At 38.0% G+C, this 21,919-nt stretch overlaps 1 protein-coding gene across 2 annotated transcripts in view; it reads left to right on the top strand.

The window, feature by feature from the left end:
* The window catches only part of tspan2b (tetraspanin 2b), a 36,186-nt gene extending 25,054 nt beyond the window's left edge, over positions 1-11,132 (top strand). Inside the window, exons 3-8 of one of the 2 annotated variants that reach the window (XM_061904489.1) lie at positions 2,838-2,935; positions 3,020-3,094; positions 4,433-4,516; positions 8,601-8,657; positions 8,742-8,825; positions 8,907-11,132. In XM_061904489.1, the coding sequence (XP_061760473.1) occupies positions 2,838-2,935; positions 3,020-3,094; positions 4,433-4,516; positions 8,601-8,657; positions 8,742-8,825; positions 8,907-8,972 (464 nt within the window). In that variant the 3' untranslated portion in view covers positions 8,973-11,132. Of the gene's footprint in view, positions 1-2,837; positions 3,095-4,432; positions 4,517-8,600; positions 8,658-8,741; positions 8,826-8,906 lie in introns of both variants that reach the window. The other variant, XM_061904488.1, reaches the window with a different exon arrangement.
* The last annotated feature ends 10,787 nt before the right edge of the window (positions 11,133-21,919 follow it).

Below are 21,919 nucleotides of genomic sequence, written 5' to 3'. Positions count from 1 at the left end.
ATAGGCTCAAACACCCCGAGAGGGACAAACAGTAGAAAAAGGATGGATGGATGGGTGTAGTGAATCATACATCTTTCACCTCTTGAATTGAGCTATAGCAATTAATTAACTTTTTAAATATATGCTTAACTGAGTTGCATGTACAGCTTCAAAGTCAAACCAATGCAGATTATTTCTATATTTACAGATACTCAAAGTATGCAATCTTTCAAGTTTAACCCTCAAGAACAACAACAACACATCCAACTGTAGTCCTCTTTTGTTCCCACCGGAGTCCCCGTCATTTGGGGACCGCAGGAACGTCTCCTAGCAACACACCAACAATATTGTGCACTCCCATGATGTACAGTGCATGTCCTAATGAGAGGCTTAAAGCTGCTGTGCAGTATCCCAGTGGTTCAACAATTACAAACCCTGTTTCCATGTGAGTTGGGAAATTGTGTTAGATGTAATGTAAATATAAGTGGAATACAATGATTTGCAAATCATTTTCAACCCATATTCAGTTGAATATGCTACAAAGACAACATATTTGATGTTCAAACTGATAAACATTTCTTTTTTTGCTCATAATCATTAACTTTAGAATTTGATGCCAGTAACATGTGACAAAGACGTTGGGAAAGGTGGCAATAAATACTGATAATGTTGAGGAATGCTCACCAAACACTTATTTGGAACATCCCACAGGTCTGCAGGCTAATTGGGAACAGGTGGGTGTCATGATTAAGTATAAAAACAGCTTCCCAAAAAATGTGCACCCCTTTGTCCACAACTGCGTGAGCAAATAGTCAAACAGTTTAAGAACGTTTCTCAAAGTGCAATTGCAAGAAATTTTGGGATTTCAACATCTATGGTCCATAATATCAAAATGTTCAGAGAATCTGGAGAAATCACTCCACGTAAGCGGCATGGCCGGAAACCAACATTGAATGACTGTGACCTTCGATCCCTCAGACGGCACTGTATCAAAAATCGACATCAATCTCTAAAGGATGTCACAACATGGACTCAGGAAGACTTCAGAAAATCACTGTCACTAAATAAAGTTTGTCGTTACATCTGCAAGTGCAAGTTAAAGCGCTACTATGCAAAGCAAAAGCCATTTATCAACAACATCCAGAAACGCCTCTGGCTTCTCTGGGCCTGAGATCATCAAAGATGGACTGATGCGAAGTGGAAAAGTGTTCTTGGGTCTGACGAGTTCACATGTCAAATTGTTTTTGGAAACTATGGACATTTGTGTCCTCGCGAACAAAGAGGAAAAGAACCATCCGGATTGTTATAGGCGCAAAATTCAAAAGGCAGCATCTGTGATGGTATAGGGTTGAGTTAGTAAATGATAAAGGACAAATGGGTAGTACTTGTATAGCGCTTTATACCTTCAAGGTACTCAAAGCGCTTTGACACTACTTCCACATTCAACCATTCACACACACATTCACACACTAATGGAGGGAGCTGCCATGCAAGGCGCTAACCAGCACCAATCAGGAGCAGGGGTGAAGTGTATTGCTCAGGACACAACGGTTGTGACGAGGTCGGTACTAGTTGGGGATTGAACTAGGGACCCTCGAGTTGCGCACGGCCACTCTTCCACTGTGCTACGCCGTCCCAAGGCATGGGTAACTTACACATCTGGGAAGGACCATTAATGCTGAAAGGTACATACAGGTTTTGGAGCAACATATATTGCTATTCAAGCAACGTTATCATGGACGCCCCTGCTTATTTCAGCAAGACAATGCCACACCACGTGTTACAACAGCGTGTCTTCATAGTAAAATAGTTCGGGTACTACACTGGCCTGCCTGTAGTCCAGACCTGTCTCCCACTGAACATTTTGAAGCCTAAAATACTACAACAGAGACCCAGGACTGTTGAACAACTTAAGCTGTACATCAAGCAAGAATGGGAAATAATTCCAACTGAAAAGCTTCAAAAATGTGTCTCCTCAGTTCCCAAATGTTTATTGAGTGTTGTTAAAAGAAAAGGTGATGTAACACAGTGGTGAACATGTCCTTTCCCAACTACTCTGGCACATGTTGCAGCCATGAAATTCTAAGATAATTATTATTTGCAAAAAAAAATAAATAAAGTTTATGAGTTTCAACATCAAATATCTTGTCTTTGTAGTGCATTCAATTGAATATGGGTTGAAAAGGATTTGCAAATCATTGTATTCCGTTAATATTTACATCTAACACAATTTCCCAACTCCTATGGAAACGGGGTTTGTATAAGAACACCACCACTGGCAAGCACATGTTACCAATAGTCGTTCAAAAGTACAGATAAGACACACAAAAATATGACTTAAACAGCATGACAATGGTCGAAAATGGTGAATAAGATAACAGGTGTTTGTAGTGATGTGAATCGTTCTTCTTGAAGCTTCCTAAAACTCTTAGAAAGTATTGACATTGGTTACAAACCAGAAGACGAAATGTTTGTCACAATAACTCACCTGTGTTTTGTTTTCATGATCTCCGACATTACCTCCATTCAAGGTAAAGAATGAATTGATTAACGTGGACCCCGACTTAAACAATTTGAAAAACTTATTCGGGTGTTACCATTTAGTGGTCAATTGTACGGAATATGTACTGTACTGTGCAATCTACTAATAAAAGTATCAATCAATCAATCAATCAATCAAAAGCCTATTAACAGCAATTCTATGCTACTTTCTGCTGGTAAATATATGAGTTGCATCTGCGAGATTTACACCGCCAAGTTTGTAAAATGATAGCATGTGTTTTTCTTTCTTAACCATTCCGTTCTAAAATAATTAAATGGTTAGTAGGAAGACTGACAAAAGTTTCTTGTCTTTCCAGGTGTGTACATACTGATTGGAGCAGGCAGTCTGGTGATGTTGGTTGGTTTCTTTGGATGCTGTGGAGCTGTTCGAGAGTCTCAGTGCCTGCTGGCTTCAGTGAGTCCAAATAGAACATCTGATCTTAAATCCATCAATTCTAAAAATTGTGATGGCCAATCATCCTCAATGGATCTCTTTCAGTTCTTTGCCTGTCTTTTGATCATCTTTGGAGCTGAGGTAGCAGCAGGCGTGTTTGGATTCCTAAACAAGGACAAGGTACATTAATGACTTCATGGCCTGACTCGTTGCACTGCAAAAACTGAAATGTGAGCATAATAATAATTAATTAATAGCTAAATAAAATTATTGACTAACACATTGCGTCATCTTATTTCATTTGAGGTGTTCTGAAATAAAGTACATAGTACAAAAAAAATGAAGAAAAAATAGTTTTCTGCAGTTTATTTTGTTCATTTGAGTAATAAATGTCAGATATTATTCCACTCTATTTAATATAGGAAAAGTTAGATGAATGCCTGACTTAAGTAACTGAAAACAAATAATTTGTACCTTGATTTCCGATATTCAATCTGACTCGTACAGTACTATATTTGAGTTTTTGCAGTGTGGTGTGATGCTTAATGAAATACAGTGCCTCTGGAAAGTATTCACAGCGCGTAACGTTTTCCACATTTTCTTATGTTTTCATTCAGGATGTCTCTGTAAATTGCTGCATTTATCTTTCCCTCTATCCTGACTAGTCTCCCAGTTCCTAACGCTGAAAAACATCTCCACAGCATGATGCTGCCACTACCATGCTTCACTGTAAGGATGGTATTGGCCTGGTGATGAACGATGCCTGGTTTCCTCCAAACATAATGCCCGGCATTTACGCCAAAGAGTTCAATCTTTGCTTCATAAGACCAAATGATTTTATTTGTCATGGTCTGGGAGTTTTTCAGGGGCATTTTGGCAAACGTTTTACTAAAAAATGGCTTCTGTCTGGTCACTCTACCATAAAGGCCTGATTGGTGGTTTAGTGTGGTTTGGTTTGGTTGTCCTTCTGGAAGGTTCTCCTCGCTCCAAAGATTAATGCTGTAGCTCTGACAGAGAGACAATCAATCGGGTTCTTGGTCACCTCTGTGACCAGACTAAAATGAATGCAGTAATGTACAGAGACATTCTGAATGAAAACCAATGCTTGCCATCCAATCTGATGGAGCGTGAGAGCTGCAAAGAGGAATGTGTGAAACTGCCCGAAGATAAGTGTGCCAAGCTTGTGGCATCGTATTAAAAAAAGATTTGAGGTGGTAATTGCTGCCAAAGGTGCATCAACAAAGTATTAAGCAAAGGCTGTGAATACTTATGTACATATTGTTGAATTATTGTTATCATTATTATTTTTATTTTCAGTAAAATTGCAAGATTTCCAAAACAACAAGTTTTCACATTGTCATTATGAGGTATTACGTGTAGAATTTTGAGAACAAAATATAATTTATTTCATTTTGAAATAAGGCTTTAGCGTAACAAAATGTTGAAAAAGTGAAGCGGATGCACCGTACAGTAATCCTGATACATTTTACGTTTCTTTATGTTAATTCAATTTTACAGATTATTGAAGATGTTCAGAACTTCTATGCCACGACCTACAATGAAAATACCAACAGCACACTGATCACCTCGTACCAGAAAGTAGTAAGTATCCATCCATCCATTCATCCATCCATCTTCTTCCGCTTATCTGAGGTCGGGTCGCGGGGGCAGCAGCCTAAGCAGGGAAGCCCAGACTTCCCTCTCCCCAGCCAGTTCGTCTAGCTCTTCCCGGGGGATCCCAAGGCGTTCTCAGGCCAGCCGGGAGACATAGTCTTCCCAACGTGTCCTGAGTCTTCCCCGTGGCCTCCTACCGGTTGGACGTGCCCTAAACACCTCCCTAGGGAGGCGTTCGGGTGGCATCCTGACCAGATGCCCGAACCATCTCATCTGGCTCCTCTCGATGTGGAGGAGCAGCGGCTTTACTTTGAGTTCCTCCCAGATGCCAGAGCTTCTCACCCTATCTCTAAGGGAGAGCCTCACCACACGGCGGAGGAAACTCATTTCGGCCGCTTGTACCCGTGATCTTATCCTTTCGGTCATGACCCAAAGCTCATGACCATAGATGAGGATGGGAACGTAGATCGACCGGTAAATTGAGAGCTTTGCCTTCCGGCTCAGCTCCTTCTTCACCACAACGGATCGGTACAACGTTTGCATTACTGAAGACGCCGCACCAATCCGCCTGTCGATCTCACGATCCACTCTTCCCTCACTCGGGAACAAGACTCCTAGGTAGTATCCCAGTCATTTATTTTAGTATAAAGGTATTTTGTAACAGGGGCCACAGTGTAGCTGTGCCAGTATGTGTGTTAGTAAACCTCACTTTCAAACACTTTCTAAGAGGAACTAGGTTCAAGTCCTAGGCGGAATGGAAGCAGGTCCTGGCGGTGGCGGGTTACACCTACATTATCAAGTCAGGGGCCACTTTTATTGTTTTACTGATTTCTTTCACAGCAGACATTTTAAGGAATTTAAGGAAAACTGCACTTTTTTATTTCTCCCCTAATCTGTCTCTATGTGAGACAAGAATACAATGTTCCTTTTCTTTTCTCTGCATTCTAAATAATGAAAACATTAGGCAACAAATGCAAGTAATTAGACTTCATTTACTCCACCTATAAAGCCCCTTTAAAAAACTTCCAAAAACTTCCACCTACGGTAGTGAATCCCTGGTTTGAAGCCAAATTTCACCATCTTAATCACTGCTGTTGTGGCCTTGGACAAAACACATCACCCACCTTAGGTGTTTTTTTTTCATTCTGCTTTGTATTGATCAGAGAGTGGGCAGGTGTACGGAATGTTGTGACCGGTGAATGTTTTTTTTTCGTTTGTGAAGTTTATTTTCGACCCCGCCTGGGGGGGAAAAATGAAATTGCGGTGATGTTTGTCCTTCAGATATATATATTTAACAGTGTGCATTGTGAAAAGATCTTGCATTGAGCAAAGAGAGCACATTCTGGTTTTCTCTAATGTGACATTGGAGAAAGATTTTCACCAAAGCATATCCATTACATACTTTATAGACCTCAAGGAAGTGTGTTATATGAAGATTAAAAGCAAGTCCACTTTAACAAATGTATTACAATGTAGGTTTTTGCCACAGCTGCCCTTAATTAACAGCATTGCAAATTGCTAAAATTAAATTTTCTATTTTCCAACATTTCTGTAATGGTGGTGAAGTGAAATATATTTATATAGCGCTTTTTCCTCAAGTGACTCAAAGCGCTTTACATAGTGAAACCCAATATGTAAGTAGCAATTAAATCAGTGTGGGTGGCACTGGGAGCAGGTGGGTAAACTGTCTTGCCCAAGGACACAACGGCATTGACTCGGATGGCAGAAGCGGGGATAGAACCTGCAACCCTCAAGTTACTGGCACGGCCGGTCTACCAACCGAGTTATACCACCCCAAATGGTCAATAGACCAGTGTATGAAGCTCTTACGATATATTTAACTCTAAAACATAATTATTATATGTATTAACAAATGTTCAAATTTACTAGAAAAAAAATTGTAAAACATATTAGTTTCAGTCACAATAACATTCTTATGTTTAAAATTTGTTAAATTAAATATTTCTAAAATATTTTTCGATAATTCATAGATTTTAAAAATGAGAGAAATACAGGTGCAATAAAATGAGTGCAACTGTTTCATTGTTAAATTCTCCTATTTAAAGTATTCCCAGCTTTTTAAATAACTTTTGAACAACATTTTCAAACGGGTTTATTTTCCTTATATTTTTTTCATCAATTTGATTTTATCATGGCTTGAACAAATGCAATCTAATTGTATTCTGCAGTGTAGTGGAATTTCTGACTTTATTGTGATTAAATTATACCATATTTTGTGTTTGTTAAAGTCCAAAAAAAGAAGTCTATCCAAAAGCCTACATTTCTAAATCACTGAGAAACAGAATGTAAGGCAAAGTTCAGTTTCTGGGCACTGTGACCATTCTAAGAATTGTTATGACTATTTGTTATGACTAGGAGATCCTCGATTATGTTGGTGCCGGGAGTGGCAAAAACAACTCAACCTTGACCCATGAGGAGTCATATAAAAAAAAACGAGCACCAAGAGAAGGAAAATGATTTGCATGTTTTTTCGTTTGACTCTGGATCCTTCGAAAGATGGTATCTGCAACTCAATCCAATCTGTACTTTTTGATATTGGGTAAATAAAACTTTTGTACTCAAACCACTTTGTTTGCAGTTAAGTTTCGGAGCTTTCCTCTACACAGTACATATCAGATTTATATGTTTGAATGATAATAATAAATCTGAATCTGGAACCTGAATCTAAATATGCATTGGCAATTATATTGATTAGGATTTAGTTGTATTGTAAGAATCCAGACTAAATACAACTGCAGCTTCTTTATCATGTAATATTATTAAGGGTGTTTCAGTGGTGTCCCAGTTAGATGTTGATATTGGAAATCGGCCCAATATCAGCAAACACAAGTATCAGATAATATTGGCTTGCATCTAAAATTCCCCAATATAAGCTCCAATACAAGCAAACCGGCAGAGTGTTAACTTTTGCAAAGCTGGACAGCCAACTAACATCTAAATGTTCTCCAACAAGCCCACAGGGTTTGTCTTCTATTTTAATAAAGTCATTTACTAAAGGTAAACATGGTAAGTTATGTGCTTTTAAGAGCTAGCAGCTACACAGCAGCTAAGCACACAATAGCACATAAGCTGGACATATGTAATAAGTGTCCGTAATTAAACAACAATGCAGTCCAGAACACATCATTTTTCAATATAAATACGCATCAAATATTTATAGTTGCATAATACTTACACATACAAAGTATCCAAAGCATAAAGGTATCAGAAAGTATCCACTTTCGCATGATTGAACTTTTTGCGTCATGAGCTTAATTTAATCAAATATTGGGACCACTAGGTGTAGCCAAAAATAAAGTATCACTCCACTTCAAAAGTAAATCAGTCATTAGTGTTTTTCCTTTCTACCATTGTTGTTTAGTCTGATAGTTTCACTTGTGCAAGTCTTTTATAACAACTAATTAAAGTATATACTATGATTCTACGTACGAATAATCAAATATTCAGTATTGGAGTCAAGTCAAGTCAATTTTATTTATATAGCACATTTACAACAACTTTTAAATTGAACCAAATTGCTTTACAGGTTTAAAAAAGCATAGAGCAACAGAAACAGAAAACAAACAAAGAACATAAACAATGAATGAGCTGAACAAAATAGTGCAAAAAGCAATACGGTAAAAGGGGTCGAATAAAAAGTAAAACAAATTGCTAAATAAAAATCGCAGTAATAAAAAGTGCGACAAATAGAAAAATAAAACTAAAGCGAAGGGGTGGGGGGGTAGGACTAGAAAATGGTTGCCTAGTGGGCAGACTCAGCTCAGATCAAAGGCCAGCGAGAAGAGGTAGGTTTTAAGAAGGGTTTTGAAAACCCCCAGGCTCTGGGCTACATTGGGATCGTATCAGAAGTAAAAATGTTGTTTCTGGAAACCAGTATTTATTTTTTAACTTTCTTTTTTTTTTTGTCATTTTTTCTATATATTGATTGTGTTTAGAAACTGAAAAATGATTGTATTTGATCATTACTGCATTGCAAAATTGTTCAAAATGTATGATTTTGGGAGTCTGTTTGCTTTCTTCCGTCATCAAACATTCTACTTTACATTTATAGCTGAACTGCTGCGGGACGCTGGCTAACAACTGTCCCGATCAAGAACCTGATATGAAAGTAAGGTTTTAAGCTTTTCAGAAAAAAACAAAAAACATGGAGCTCCCTACTCCACATCCTTCAATCTCACTTTCCATCCTGCAGGACTGCGAGACAGGCATCAGGGATTTTTTCAACAGTAAACTCTACATCATTGGCTACGTTGGCATCGGCATCGCTGGAGTTATGGTGAGTCGAGCTTTAAAGACGCTTGTCAAAGATCATGCACAGCTTGGTCCTGACTGAACAAGTTGTTTTGCTCCGTAACAGATCATTGGGATGATCTTCAGCATGGTGCTCTGCTGTGCTGTACGTAACAGCAGGGAGGTCATCTAAAGGACTCTGGCCCTCGAACTTAGCCCAGAGAGACTGCAGCTAAAATCCATCATCTTTCAACTGAGCATTGTCCTCCTCTGTCTTTCATTTCAGGCACCAATTCCTACCATGCTGATGGGACTTAGCCCATCTCTTATTCCATTGCCTTTAATATGTTAAGTTTTTTTTTTTTTTTTTTTGCTTTTGTGCCCCATGGTCATTTGGCAACTGGAAACCTAAATACATTACTTACACAAGGTTTTACAAACAGCCTTGATAACGATCCCTCAGTTCGTGGGAAGACAGCAGACTCCAGATTAGGTTTATTTATCTTCGCCACGCTCGCTCATGTTTGCCAGCAAAACATGAAATTACAGCCAGCAACTGTCTTGGTTGACCAAACAGTAATATTGTAAACAGAGGCAGAGAAGTATATTGTTGCTTTAAGTAAGCACCAAGGATTGTCACATACACACTAGGTATGGTGAGATTATCCTCTGCATTTGACCCATCACCCTCACCCCCTGGGAGATGAGGAGCAGTGAGCAGCAGCGGTGGCCACGCCCGGGTTCAATTTTTGGTGATTTAACCCCCAATTCCAAACCTTGATGCTGAGTGCCAAGCAGGGAGGTAATTGGTCCCATTTATATAGTCACGACCTTCCGATCTCAAGGCCGACACTCTGACCACTAGGCCACTTTAGTTATCAAATTAAACATTTTTGGTAATATATTCTTTTAATTGGTCAGTAAAATTCTAGGCATTTGAATGTTGTCAACACTCTCACCTAAGAGCATATTCACGAATGATGCAAAAGTCAATGAATGATTTAGTAGCTACTATATGGCGTCAAAACAGTGCCAAAATCCAGGCTTATTTTACGCTGGCGCAGACAATGTTTGCTCCTGCATGGACTCTGTTTCTGTCTCTCTGTTTCCTTGCAGGCACGGTGTTCCACCCTTTTGGCACCTAAAATTATTCCATCTCCCTTTCCTTTCTGATTAGTCACTTCAAACGCCTACGGCCTCCTGGTCAGAGCCAAAACGAAGGAACTGTTATCGTTGAATGGTGTTCCTTTGAATAAGAGTAAAGAGAGTCTAAAGTTTAGACAAATTACATAATTTCTTATGAAGTAAGGTCCTTAAAATAAAAACAATAAAATCACTTAAATTTGATCATCATACTCGGGACAATTGTGATATCAGAGCATTGATAAATGAGCTGTCTTGTATCATATAAAATACCTGTACATCTATGTAAACCAACATTGCAATTACCTGGTGGGCTTATATCCAGGAAAACATGTTGCCAATAGATATAAGCCATCTTTACATGTTGTTAAAGATGACTTTTTTTGACATTTTCACACGGCATTGTAATGTTCTTGTGGTGTTGCTTGCAACTTGACCCTAGGATGCAGAGACTGAAGGTGAAGTCCAGGCAAACAGTCCATTCATTAGATAGGCTACAAACCAGGGAGCACCAGTGTGGTCGAAGTCAGAGTGGACCACGAGTAAATGTACAAAAAAAACAGGAATTAGGAATAACAGGTAGTTCACAAAGAATGCTATTGCAGCATGGAAGTGCACAAAAAACAAAATGTAATGCAGTCAAAGGCACAAAGGGAAATCCTCCAGCCTTGTCCTACTGACGAAGCTGGCTTAAGAGGCATCCTGATTGGCAAACACGGACAGGTGAGGGAGCCAGTGCTCGGACTACAGAAGCGGCAGGGGCAAACAGGAAGTGGAAACAAATTAAAAACGCTGGACAGGAAATAATACTGAAAATTAGGGAAACAATAACCAAAAATCCAAGGCTGTCATGATCTGTAGTCTGGATCATGTTTAGTTTAGTTATTTTCTGTTAGTTTGGACTCCCTTTGTTGTTTGTGTACCTTTTGTGAGTCAGTTTGGTCACCATGGCAACATATTAATTTCACCTGCTGAGGGTTCCAGACGCACACCTGTTTTTGTTAATTACTTCCTTATTTAAGCCTGCCTTGTCCCGTCAGTCGGTCTTGGTCCCTTGTTTGCGGTATGCAACTGTTTCGTTGGTAATTACTAGATTTCTTGTTACCTGATCCTGTGCTAGTGTTAGCATTAGCTTCTGTGCTTTCGCCACGCGTTTCTTGTCGTCTGTTTTTGTACCAGTATTTTGTTATTAAATCATTCTTACCTTTTAGTTGTTGTCCGGAGTGTCTATGTTTGCGTTGGAGGAACGATCCCGCATTAAAATGCGACCCGCACGTGACAGAAAAACGCGTGGCGAAAGCACAGAAGCTAATGCTAACACTAGCACAGGATCAGGTAACAAGAAATCTAGTAATTACCAACGAAATAGTTGCATACCGCAAACAAGGGACCAAGACCAACTGACGGGACAAGGCAGGCTTAAATAAGGAAGTAATTAACAAAAACAGGTGTGCGTCTGGAACCCTCAGCAGGTGAAATTAATATGTTGCCATGGTGACCAAACTGACTCACAAAGGGTACACAAACAACAAAGGGAGTCCAAACTAACAGAAAATAACTAAACTAAACATGATCCAGACTACGGATCATGACAAAGGCAGTCTTGACATTATCATGATAACTTGTAATGTCATGGTTTAATAGGTTGGAACATGTATATTAGATGACAAAATACACAAGCATTTGATTATTTTATCTAAAAACTCTAATATTTTTCACAAGTGACACAAAATAGTATTTTTTTATGCACATGGATTTTGACATCTAATCACCATTTGAAAGTAGGTGTGACATGAATATATTCTGGTCAGTTTTACAGTTTCTTTCAACAATCGCTAACCCAAATTAAGGAACATGAAGTGTATGTTAATCGCATGTTCGGAAGGCCAAGATCTTGTGACCATGTTGGCAGGCAAACATAAACAAGCTTGGGGAAATTCACCTATCTAAGATTTTACAGTTTTTTTTCCATTTGCTTACACACAATTATACTAACTGCGTGTCTTTTTCAAAAGATATAAACACTTTTCCAAACACCACATTCAGTTTTCTTGATTCCTAGATTATTTGCAGAATGACACACTTCGATCAAAACATATGCCTATTCATCAAAATAAAGCAAGTATTTGTAAAAATGCAGTTTTATTTCTATCTCACTCACACAAACTTGAAATGATAAGACCCCATTGGAGTGAGTTACCCAGAAGAGTAATGAATACAAAACACATTTGTAAAAAAAAAACTTTTATATTATAAGAAACCACATGTTTGGGGCATTTTGCCTAACCTTTTTAACATATGTGATGATTGATTACTGTAACTTGACAAAATGTATTGGTAAATCCATAGAAATCCTCATTGTTTACTTCGAAGTGGCCCTATAAGAAAGGACCTAAAGAGAAAGTAATAATATACTGTAATCTTTTCTGCTCAACAATGATGCTGCAAACTGGAAAATATGTATTTTTAACCACAGTAAAGTAAAGTTACATATCCCAGTAGTCCACAATGACATAAAATCTGAGACGAATAAAAAGGTTTGAAGAAAAATCTGGAGATAAATTAAAAATACAGCATAGAGTAAAGCCTTCATGTGCAGACTTAGGCAACAGCAACTCTATGAAAGAACGTACTCAAAAGCCTCAGTTACGGATTCTGATTATCACCTGCCCGTCTAGCTGGATCAGGCCATATTTCGTATCCACATCACATGTGCAAGATGGGAAGGTGTGTCTAAAGCATTGTGTGGAATATTTTGCAAAAACTGTGAAGCAGAGTCCATACCTAATATTCGGCAAATCTGCACGGTGGTTTTGCTCACCGTGTGTAGACTTTGTTAACTGTGTGAAAATTTAAAATTTTGTGTATAAGCAATTGGAAAAAACTGTAATCAGCATGGACCCTATGTGCTCTGAAAAAAAAATTGTTTGGGTGAGTGTAAGCGCTCCATTGTGTGAATATTTAGTTGTACATTTCATGTGGATGATTTGACTGTGCTGTGTGTTAGATAGAGGTTTGTAATAGTTGAATGTGTTTTGTAGTGCTAAAACATCTACACGGCCAAAAACACGGCCTCTTAACGTGCCTTTTCAAGCTTTTGTAGAGACAACATGCTGCTGCATGTAGAGGAAATAGCAATGTTGTCCATATGATTGTGACGTTGGGACAGCATTTAATTATCACTTTTTCAACGACTAGCACATACTATATGAGTCACTCGACTCATTTTTATTATTATTGTTTATGTGTGTTTTAAAATGTCACGGAAGTGTGTGAGGAAAATCGGTTGAAAAGAATATTGATTTTGTTTATAGACGTAAACAAGCTTTTTTTCGTGGCGGCCCGAGCAAATGAGCGGAGGCAGACGTTACGCTGCAGGCTAAACACCCAACAGGATAAACACAATCCACACAGCTGTTCCAGCAACAAGATAGCGTCATGTTCCCTTCCAGAAAGAGTGTACACACCGTCAAGCCTTGTACTAGTCAGTTATTTGTTAATTTATTTAATTACCATTCCAGGCTTCTCAGGACAACACAATATGTGGTTGAAGTTAAATAAAACATTTTACGTTTTACAAGGTTTCCCGTCTCTTATTTCATGTCATTTTCTCTATTATGTTGGAAGATATGTCATGCGTTTACTTGGTCCATTTCAGAAGTCTTTAACATGGAACAGGACAGTATGAATGAATGAATAAATGAATGAATGAATGAATAATTGGACTTTTTTGTCATTACATTTGCATACAACGAGATTAAGGACTCCAACTTAAAGTGCGGTAGTGGAAACAAATATGGAATAAAAATGAATCACACAAGTAGTGATTGTTGTGTTTTGAGCAAGGATTTGACCCCAGGATGCAGGGACAGGAGGCAAGGTCGAATCACAAAAATAAGTTGTCTTTAACAAGTCAAAAAGGGGTTAACTAAAGGCGATGGGGCAGAAGTGCACACCATGGAAGTACAAAACAGAAGGAGAACCCTCGGTGGTTGGCAAAAGGTTCCAACAAAAAAGCTTCTCTCAATTACTGAGGAACTAGGGAGCAAAAACAAGAGGTAAGGAATGATGATAAAAAGAGAGACAATGTACCGAGTTTGAGGATGCGAGTCAGGCATGAGCACATGGAAAGCACAGGTGTCAATAACCGGCAAGGAGCAGCTGGCTGTGATGAACTTATATAGTGCCGGGTAGCGGTTAGTCGCAGGTGTGCCTCGCTGGAACTAATGGATAGAGGAGAAACTGACACAAAAGGCAACAAGGAGAAGACAGGGAAATAACAAAAACACAACAGTGATAAAGATAAAAAATAAGAATTGAAATAAACAGACTATTATACAATAAAACAATAAGCATTTACAATCCTGTACAATATACAAAACAATATACAAAATACTGTACAATATACAGAAGAAGACAAGAGTACCAGTAACAAAGTAACAATCAATGTCGGACGTATTGCATTAGAAGGGTAATATTGCACAGTTGGGTATTAGGGTAGGGTATTGCACACTGAGGGGTTATAGGGGTGAAATATTTATTACAAGTTTGAATAAATTACACCCAGCAAAGACACTGCTTAGCACCTTTTATTAGGTGTGTAACAATTGATCAATAGATCGATGTATATTCCGACATTTCAAGCATATCAATCCGTTGTACTTGTTTTAGGTTGTCCTTCCCAAGGACAACCTAAAATCATCAGCCCGGAGGTTGGGTCTTGGGCACAGTTGGATGTTCCAACAGGACAATGACCCCAAACACACGTGAAAAGTGGTATAGGAATGGCGAAATCTGGCTAGAATGAAGGTTTTACAATGTCCTTCCAAAAGTTCTGACTTGAACGTGTGGACAATGCTGAAGAAAAAAGTCCATGTCAGAAAACCAACACATTTAGCTGAACTGCACCAATTTTGTCAATAGGAGTGGTCAAAATGTCAACCAGAAGCTTGCCAGAAGCTTGTGGATGGTTACCAAAAGCGCCTTATTGCAGTGAAACTTGCAAAGAGACATGTAACCAAATATTAACATTGCTGTATACTTTGGACCCTGCAGATTTGGTCACATTTTCAGTAGACCCATAATAAATTCATGAAAGAACCAAACTTTATGAATGTTTTCTTTTACCAGCAAGTATGTGCTCCAATCACTCTATCACAAAAAAATAAAAATTGTAGAAAGTATTGGAAACTCAAGACAGCCATGACATTATGTACTTTACAAGCGTGTATAAACTTTTGATCGCGACTGTATGAAATGTACTAACAGGTCCATTTATAATAACATTTAATATTTGCATATTTTGATAATTTTAAGCATATGCGGTACATTAATTAAATTGCATTGAAATATTAATCAAAATGTTTGCTTTTTTTTTTCTTCATCACTGATATCACTGCATACTTTGTGAGAGCAAACAAACATAATAAAACATCACTTACTGTACAAGATCTGCTGTCATTGGGATGCCGACTGCTGGGATGTTCATATAATCCCATTTAGGTGAAGAATGACCATAATTACTATACCATTGTTACTATAACAATCTACAAGATTAATATAGGTTGCCTCTCTCTCTTCCCCTCCGTCTTTCAGTATTCCTTTTTTTTTATCTCTAGTTATCATTATGTATATGTATTGTTGCATTTGAACAACTGAATTGTCGATAATAGAGGTAAATTATTGGTATCGTTCATTATCAATAGCACCTTTTCTATTGGTGTTTGTATTGCTCCAGTTGTAGAGTAAAAATGCTCTTTGTCATTTCTATATTATCATTTATTTCACTAACTGCTTCTTTGCTATCACTTTTACGATCATATTTGTTCATATCGTATGTGCTGGTGTTGTTCTATTGTTGTTGTTGTTTTTGTTGTTATTGTTTTGTTTACTGTTTGTTTTTGTCTCTCTGTCTAATTAATCCCCCTCTTATTCCCATCCTTTCCACCTCTGTCTTCCTTTTTTTTCTCTTTCTATCCTCTCCTGCTCCGGCCCGGCTGCACCAAATGATAATATAACTACATTTAATAAAGTCAAATTCAAATAAGGCAACAAGAGAAGTGTCCTACACTTCTCTTTTGTAAAGTAAATCTGAACACCCGATATGGTCATCTACATCAACTATATGATTTGCCTGAAAAGCTGAATAGGACAAAAAAAAAAAAAAAAGAATGACCATAATCATAAAGAAAAGGGTATGTTGGGACCAAATGTCTTTTTGTGCCTTTCTTGCTGTTTCCGGGCCCTATATGGCTGTCAAAGTGTAACAATTTGTCGGATTACCTCCTCAGACTCTTCTGTCCAGGTGAGATGCATGATTTATGATCTACAATAAACTTCCAGGGAGCCAGGAAACGAGAAAGCAGCAGCTCGCTCGATGATGTAAACAGAAGAACACAAGCTTGTGATTACACCGCCACTATAAATACTTTGTCTGCGTTAGAACTTATGATAAAAATATCACCAATACTTATACTTACCGATATTGGAGTAACAAAATTTAAATTGAGTATTGTTGGCGCTTTTTGGATGGTTATTTTTTTGGATCTTATGGGTGAAATAGAGGACCTCTCATTGGCTCCGCTGTAAGAGGTCTTTTATTTATGTTTGTTTAATATTTACAATGCATTAAAAAATCTATTCGTCCTCATGTCTTTTATAATGATTGTGAACAATACGCGAAATTTCAATAAAAGTGAAGATCCCCTTTCAAGGTCAAGGGAAGGTTTCTTTAATGGTACTACCCAGGGGTAAAATAGTTGTGCCGGCTTTTTTAATTCAAGGTGATTTAAGTGCTCTGGCATAAAAAATTAATAAAATCCCCATGTGATAGCCTTATGTAAGCGAGTGAGGGCAGCAGGTACAAAAGTATTCTTATAACGTTTCGTCCTACAAAGAGGAACAATGAACCGCCGACCAGAACGAAGGAGCTGGGATTCACTACGTAAAGGATGATGGGTGCACCTTGCGCTTCAGCTTTGTGTCATAGATGTCAGGTTTTGTTGCGGCTTACCAATAAGCTTACATATCGATTCAATGTATGCCTGATAAAAGAATATCAACACATGTATATCTATGTGGAGGTGTGACAGTTTCCTCAGGCAATGAATATGTTGATGTCCCTTTTTACACACCGTCTCGCAGTACATCTCGAAGGTCAGCTTTGAGTCCATAACCGTGCCAAGGTATTTGTAGCTGTCCACAGGCTGCCCTTGTCATGACGTGACCTGGGTGCGGTTTGTTTTCCCGTGATGCAAAGCGATTGGACCGGACACGACGTGAAGGTAATGACATTTTAATTTTATTCCAAAAAAAGGAACAAACGAAAAGCGCTCACAGAGGAGGTATAAAAACTTGACTATGAAAAGAAAAAACTAGCACTATGGCATGAATAACAAAAAACGTACTTTGAAGGAGATATGGGCTTGGATCATCGGCATTGAGCAAGGGTGCGTAGAGGGTGGGAGAGGGTGGTAGAGGGTGACCGAGGGTGATGTCGCCGGCCTGACTACCTGGTAACTGTATCTTAAATAATACTGTGGTGATTGAACAGGTGCGTGAGTCAAAACAAATCAGGTGGTGACATGACAGGTGAAACTAATGGGTAACCATGGAAACAAGACAAGGGAATGAAAAAGCATATACTAAAAAGAGTCCAAAAACCAAACAGGACATAAGTTAAACCAAACATGATCCCAGATATGACAGCCCTTTGATGACTGTGGTAAGTTTGGCTTTGGTGTGGGTTCTAAAATCAATAATCATGTCCTTTGTTTTAGATATGTTGACCTGTAAAAAGGATTCCTCGCTGCAGCTGACAAATTCACTCACAACAGGACCATGGCTGGACTCATTTCCGCTAAGAATATTAACAATGACTATGTCATCTGCAAGTAAATGGTTATTTCTTCACAGTATTACATTTTTTTTAAATCCTGTTTTTGTGGGTTTTATGAGCTGGACGCCCAATTTTTTGTGCGAATAAACAACCAATTACTTGAAATTGTTATAATTGTGGGCCCTGAATCAATAATCTACGGAAGTTTAACATTTTGAATGGAATTATGGAAATAAATACACATTTCCATGATATCCATTGAGGGTTGGAATTGGGGGTTGAATAAATAATTGTAAGTTTGTATCACAGCTAGTTTCCTGTAGCTTCATCACAAAATATAGTCTGGCAGAGACACAACAATATCAGCTATCTTCTCAATGGAGGAAGTCCCCAGTTTCACCTTTCTGCACTTGAGTGGTAAAAACAGCTGAACGCTCAGGAGAGGGTACAGTTTTGGCAAATGGTGTTATAGAGGATCCTCACTCAGGGTCATGTTAGTCCAACATTGCAGCATGAGCATTCCCAACAGTACAAAATATGTCCACGCTGGTCGTGCGTGCACATAGGAGTAGGGTGACACCTTGCATCAGACTGTTTCACTCAAATAAAGCTCACAAGACACAGAGAATGGTCAATCAGAATTTATTATTCTGTATTTACATGTGTAATTCTACAATGAATTAAAACATAATTAAAAAAAAAAACCTATTGTAGGTGATCCAATGGTTTAAAGTTGTAAAATGTTTTTACATTTGGCTCAATTTGAGTTTGCAAAATGTTTCTCCTCAATTTGAGGTTTTACAAATGTTGTGACAACTATTCAATAAATATGCATGAAACATAAAAAATAAAACGTTAAAATATCTAAAACCACTTCCCCCCTCCTAGTTTGTATTGTTCTCATTGTTCTTAATGCATTGGGGTCGTGTGACATGGACAGGTCCAGTCACAGTCAACAACAAAATGAAAGTGGGTCAGTGAGGCATGTTGCACTTTTAAAGCAACTTCAGTCACGCATCACTGTATCCTGTAACTTTAAAAGAGGATGTATGATGATTTTTCTCTTTTTTGACTTGTAAATATTGTTACAATGTAGGATACTCGCATGAGATTATTGCATTAGGGTGTGAGTGTTATTATTTTAATTCTAAGTACAACTAATTGCCTATATTCAGTATTTAAAGGGGAACATTATCACCAGACCTGTGTAAGCGTCAATATATACCTTGATGTTCCAGAAAAAATACATTTTTTTTTTTTTAACCGATTTCCGAACTCTAAATGCGTGAATTTTGGCGAATTAAATGCCTTTCTATTATACGCTCTCGGGGCGATGATGTCACAACGTGACGCCACCTAGGTAGTCAATACGCCATTTTCTCAAACACATTACAAACATCGAGTCAAATCAGCTGTTATTTTCCGTTTTTTCGACTGTTTTGCATACCTCGGAGACATCATGCCTCGTCGGTGTGTTGTAGGAGGGTGTAACAACATGATCAGGGACGGATTCAAGTTGATTTACGTGGAGTGTGCATCGATTAGCACGGCATGCTAATTGATGCTGACATGCTATTTAGGCTAGTTGTATGTACATATTGCAACGTTATGCCTCATTTGTAGCTATATTTGCATCCAGCCTTTCCCTCCACCCACATTTAATGTGAATTATATTTATATAGCGCTTTTTCTCTAGTGACTCAAAGCGCTTTACATAGTGAAACCGAATATCTAAATTACATTCAAACCAGTGTGGGTGGCACTGGGAGCAGGTGGGTAAAGTGTCTTGCCCAAGGACACAACGGCAGTGACTACGATGGCAGAAGCAGGAATCGAACCTGCAACCCTCAAGTTGCTGGCACGGCCACTCTACCAACCGAGCTAAACCGCCCGGTATCCAGGCGATATTTTACTGGATTATTAAAATAATCCAGTAAGAAAAGTTGAACAGTAATGTTAGACACCCTATTAAAGTATTACAATTTAAAACGTATTTAAAATGAGATTTAATTGTTAAAAAAAAGTAACTAAACTTTTGTAAATGAGCTCGCTTACTCTACCTGACGCTGTCATTTTGGGCAGTATCCTGAGATAGCCACATGGCTTTCACATGACAACCACTCCCAAATGTTCCCTATGGTGATTAAGAGTTATTCAACTAAGTAGGATTAAATAAACTCTGCTTCTTCCTACTCCTTTTCGAACATGTTGAAAAGAGAAACTGGAAATTGTGAAGTATCATGCTGTATGCTTGCATGTTCGAAATAAACTCAAACTCAAACTTAAACTCAAATTAAGCTATTTGAAAGATGGTTTTTTTATGGATTATTTCAAGTTAAAACAAATCTAGAAGAAGATCTCACTGCTGTTCCAGTGATGACATCCAACAAAAAGTTGCATCACATTTATGTTAAAATTACAATAAAAACCATCAGACAACATAAAGTGGAGTAAAAATCAGATGTGCTACTTTCACTTTGACATGCTCGCTAGATTTGTGTCACTCAGCACTTTGGTTTTGTGCCAAACAGAGCACTTACCAATCGACGGGTTCAAGTTGCACCAGTGTCAAAAGATCCAAAAGTCAGTCGTCTGGACATTTTACCGGCGATGCTACGACAGACATGGCACAGAGATGTATGGATACCCTGCGACACTCAAAGCAGATCTATTCCCAACGATAAAGTCAATGAAATCACAAAGGTGAGTTTTGTTGATGTTATTGACTTATGTGCTAATCAGACATATTTGGTCGCGTCATGACTGCCAGCTAATCAATGCTAACATGTTATTTAGGCGAGCTGTATGTACATTTGTAGCTATATTTGCATCCAGCCTTTCACTCTACCCACATTTACTGCCAAACAAACACTTACTAATCGACAGATTTAAGTTGCTCCTGCGCATTTTACCAGCGATGCTACGACAGACATGGCACAGAGATGTATGGATACCCTGCGACACTCAATCGTTGGTTAGAAGGTGATCGCCGAATAGTTTCAATAGCTATTCGCTCAATAGGTTCAGTTTCTTCTTCAATTTCGTTTTCGCTATCTGTCTCCATACTCCAACCATCTGTTTCAATACATGCGTAATCTGTTGAATCGCTTAAGCCGCTGAAATCCGAGTCTGAATCCGAGCTAATGTCGCTATATCTTGCTGTGCTATTCGCCATTTGGCATCACTAAATGACGTCACAGGAAAATGGACTATGGATTTAAAGATAGCAAAAATCAGGCACTTTAAAGCCTTTTTTCGGGATATTCCATGATGAGTAAAATTTTGAAAAAAACTTGGAAAAATAAAATAAGCCACTGGGAACTGATTATTATTGGTTTTAACCCTTCATAAATTGTGATAATGTTCCTCTTTAACTTTTGATATACTTGGCTGAAAAATGTAATCGTGAACTCTGTGTTTTGCTGCCATTTGTGACGTCAAATATTGACGGGCAAACTAATGGTCATTTTGGACAGGCTGTGTCGGCATGCTACCTCACCTTTGCCACTGGAGCTTCTTGTCTTCTCATTTAATGCTCTCCTGCCTGATTTATGTCTATAAAATATACATGATAAAATAAATAATTCTGTGGTGACTACGAAATTGATTAGCCACTAAAATGAAGACACAGACATTGCAACTTGGTTTGAAGAAACAAAAAAAGTTTGGATAAAGAATTAATTTCATATAATCATGGCATGCGCATAATAACAATACCTAATGTTGTGGCCGCCAAATCTATATAAAGTTTATAAAGTTTATTTTCGACTGTGACTGAAAAACAACAACAGTGATGTTCATTTTTAAGATATATATCTGTTGCTTTTGGAGAGGGTGGGGTGTCGTTTAATTTGCAATCTGAGAAAGACTCCACAAATGAACATCTTGTCGACAGACTCAAAAAAACAGGTTATAAAAGTGATTGAGGAGCCAAATTCCCGCAAAGCACACACCGAAGCATATCTAATACATCTTATATATATATATATATATATATATATATATTTATATATATATATATATATATATATATATATATATATATTTATTTATATATATATATATATATATATATATATATATATATATATATATATATATATATATGTATATATATATATGTAAAGCACTTGTCTCTAGTGACTCAAAGGGATTTACTT

The sequence above is a fragment of the Nerophis ophidion genome, linkage group LG06 (genome assembly GCF_033978795.1).
Source record: "Nerophis ophidion isolate RoL-2023_Sa linkage group LG06, RoL_Noph_v1.0, whole genome shotgun sequence".
Lineage (NCBI taxonomy): Eukaryota > Metazoa > Chordata > Actinopteri > Syngnathiformes > Syngnathidae > Nerophis > Nerophis ophidion.
This window is presented reverse-complemented; position numbering and strand designations above follow the sequence as displayed.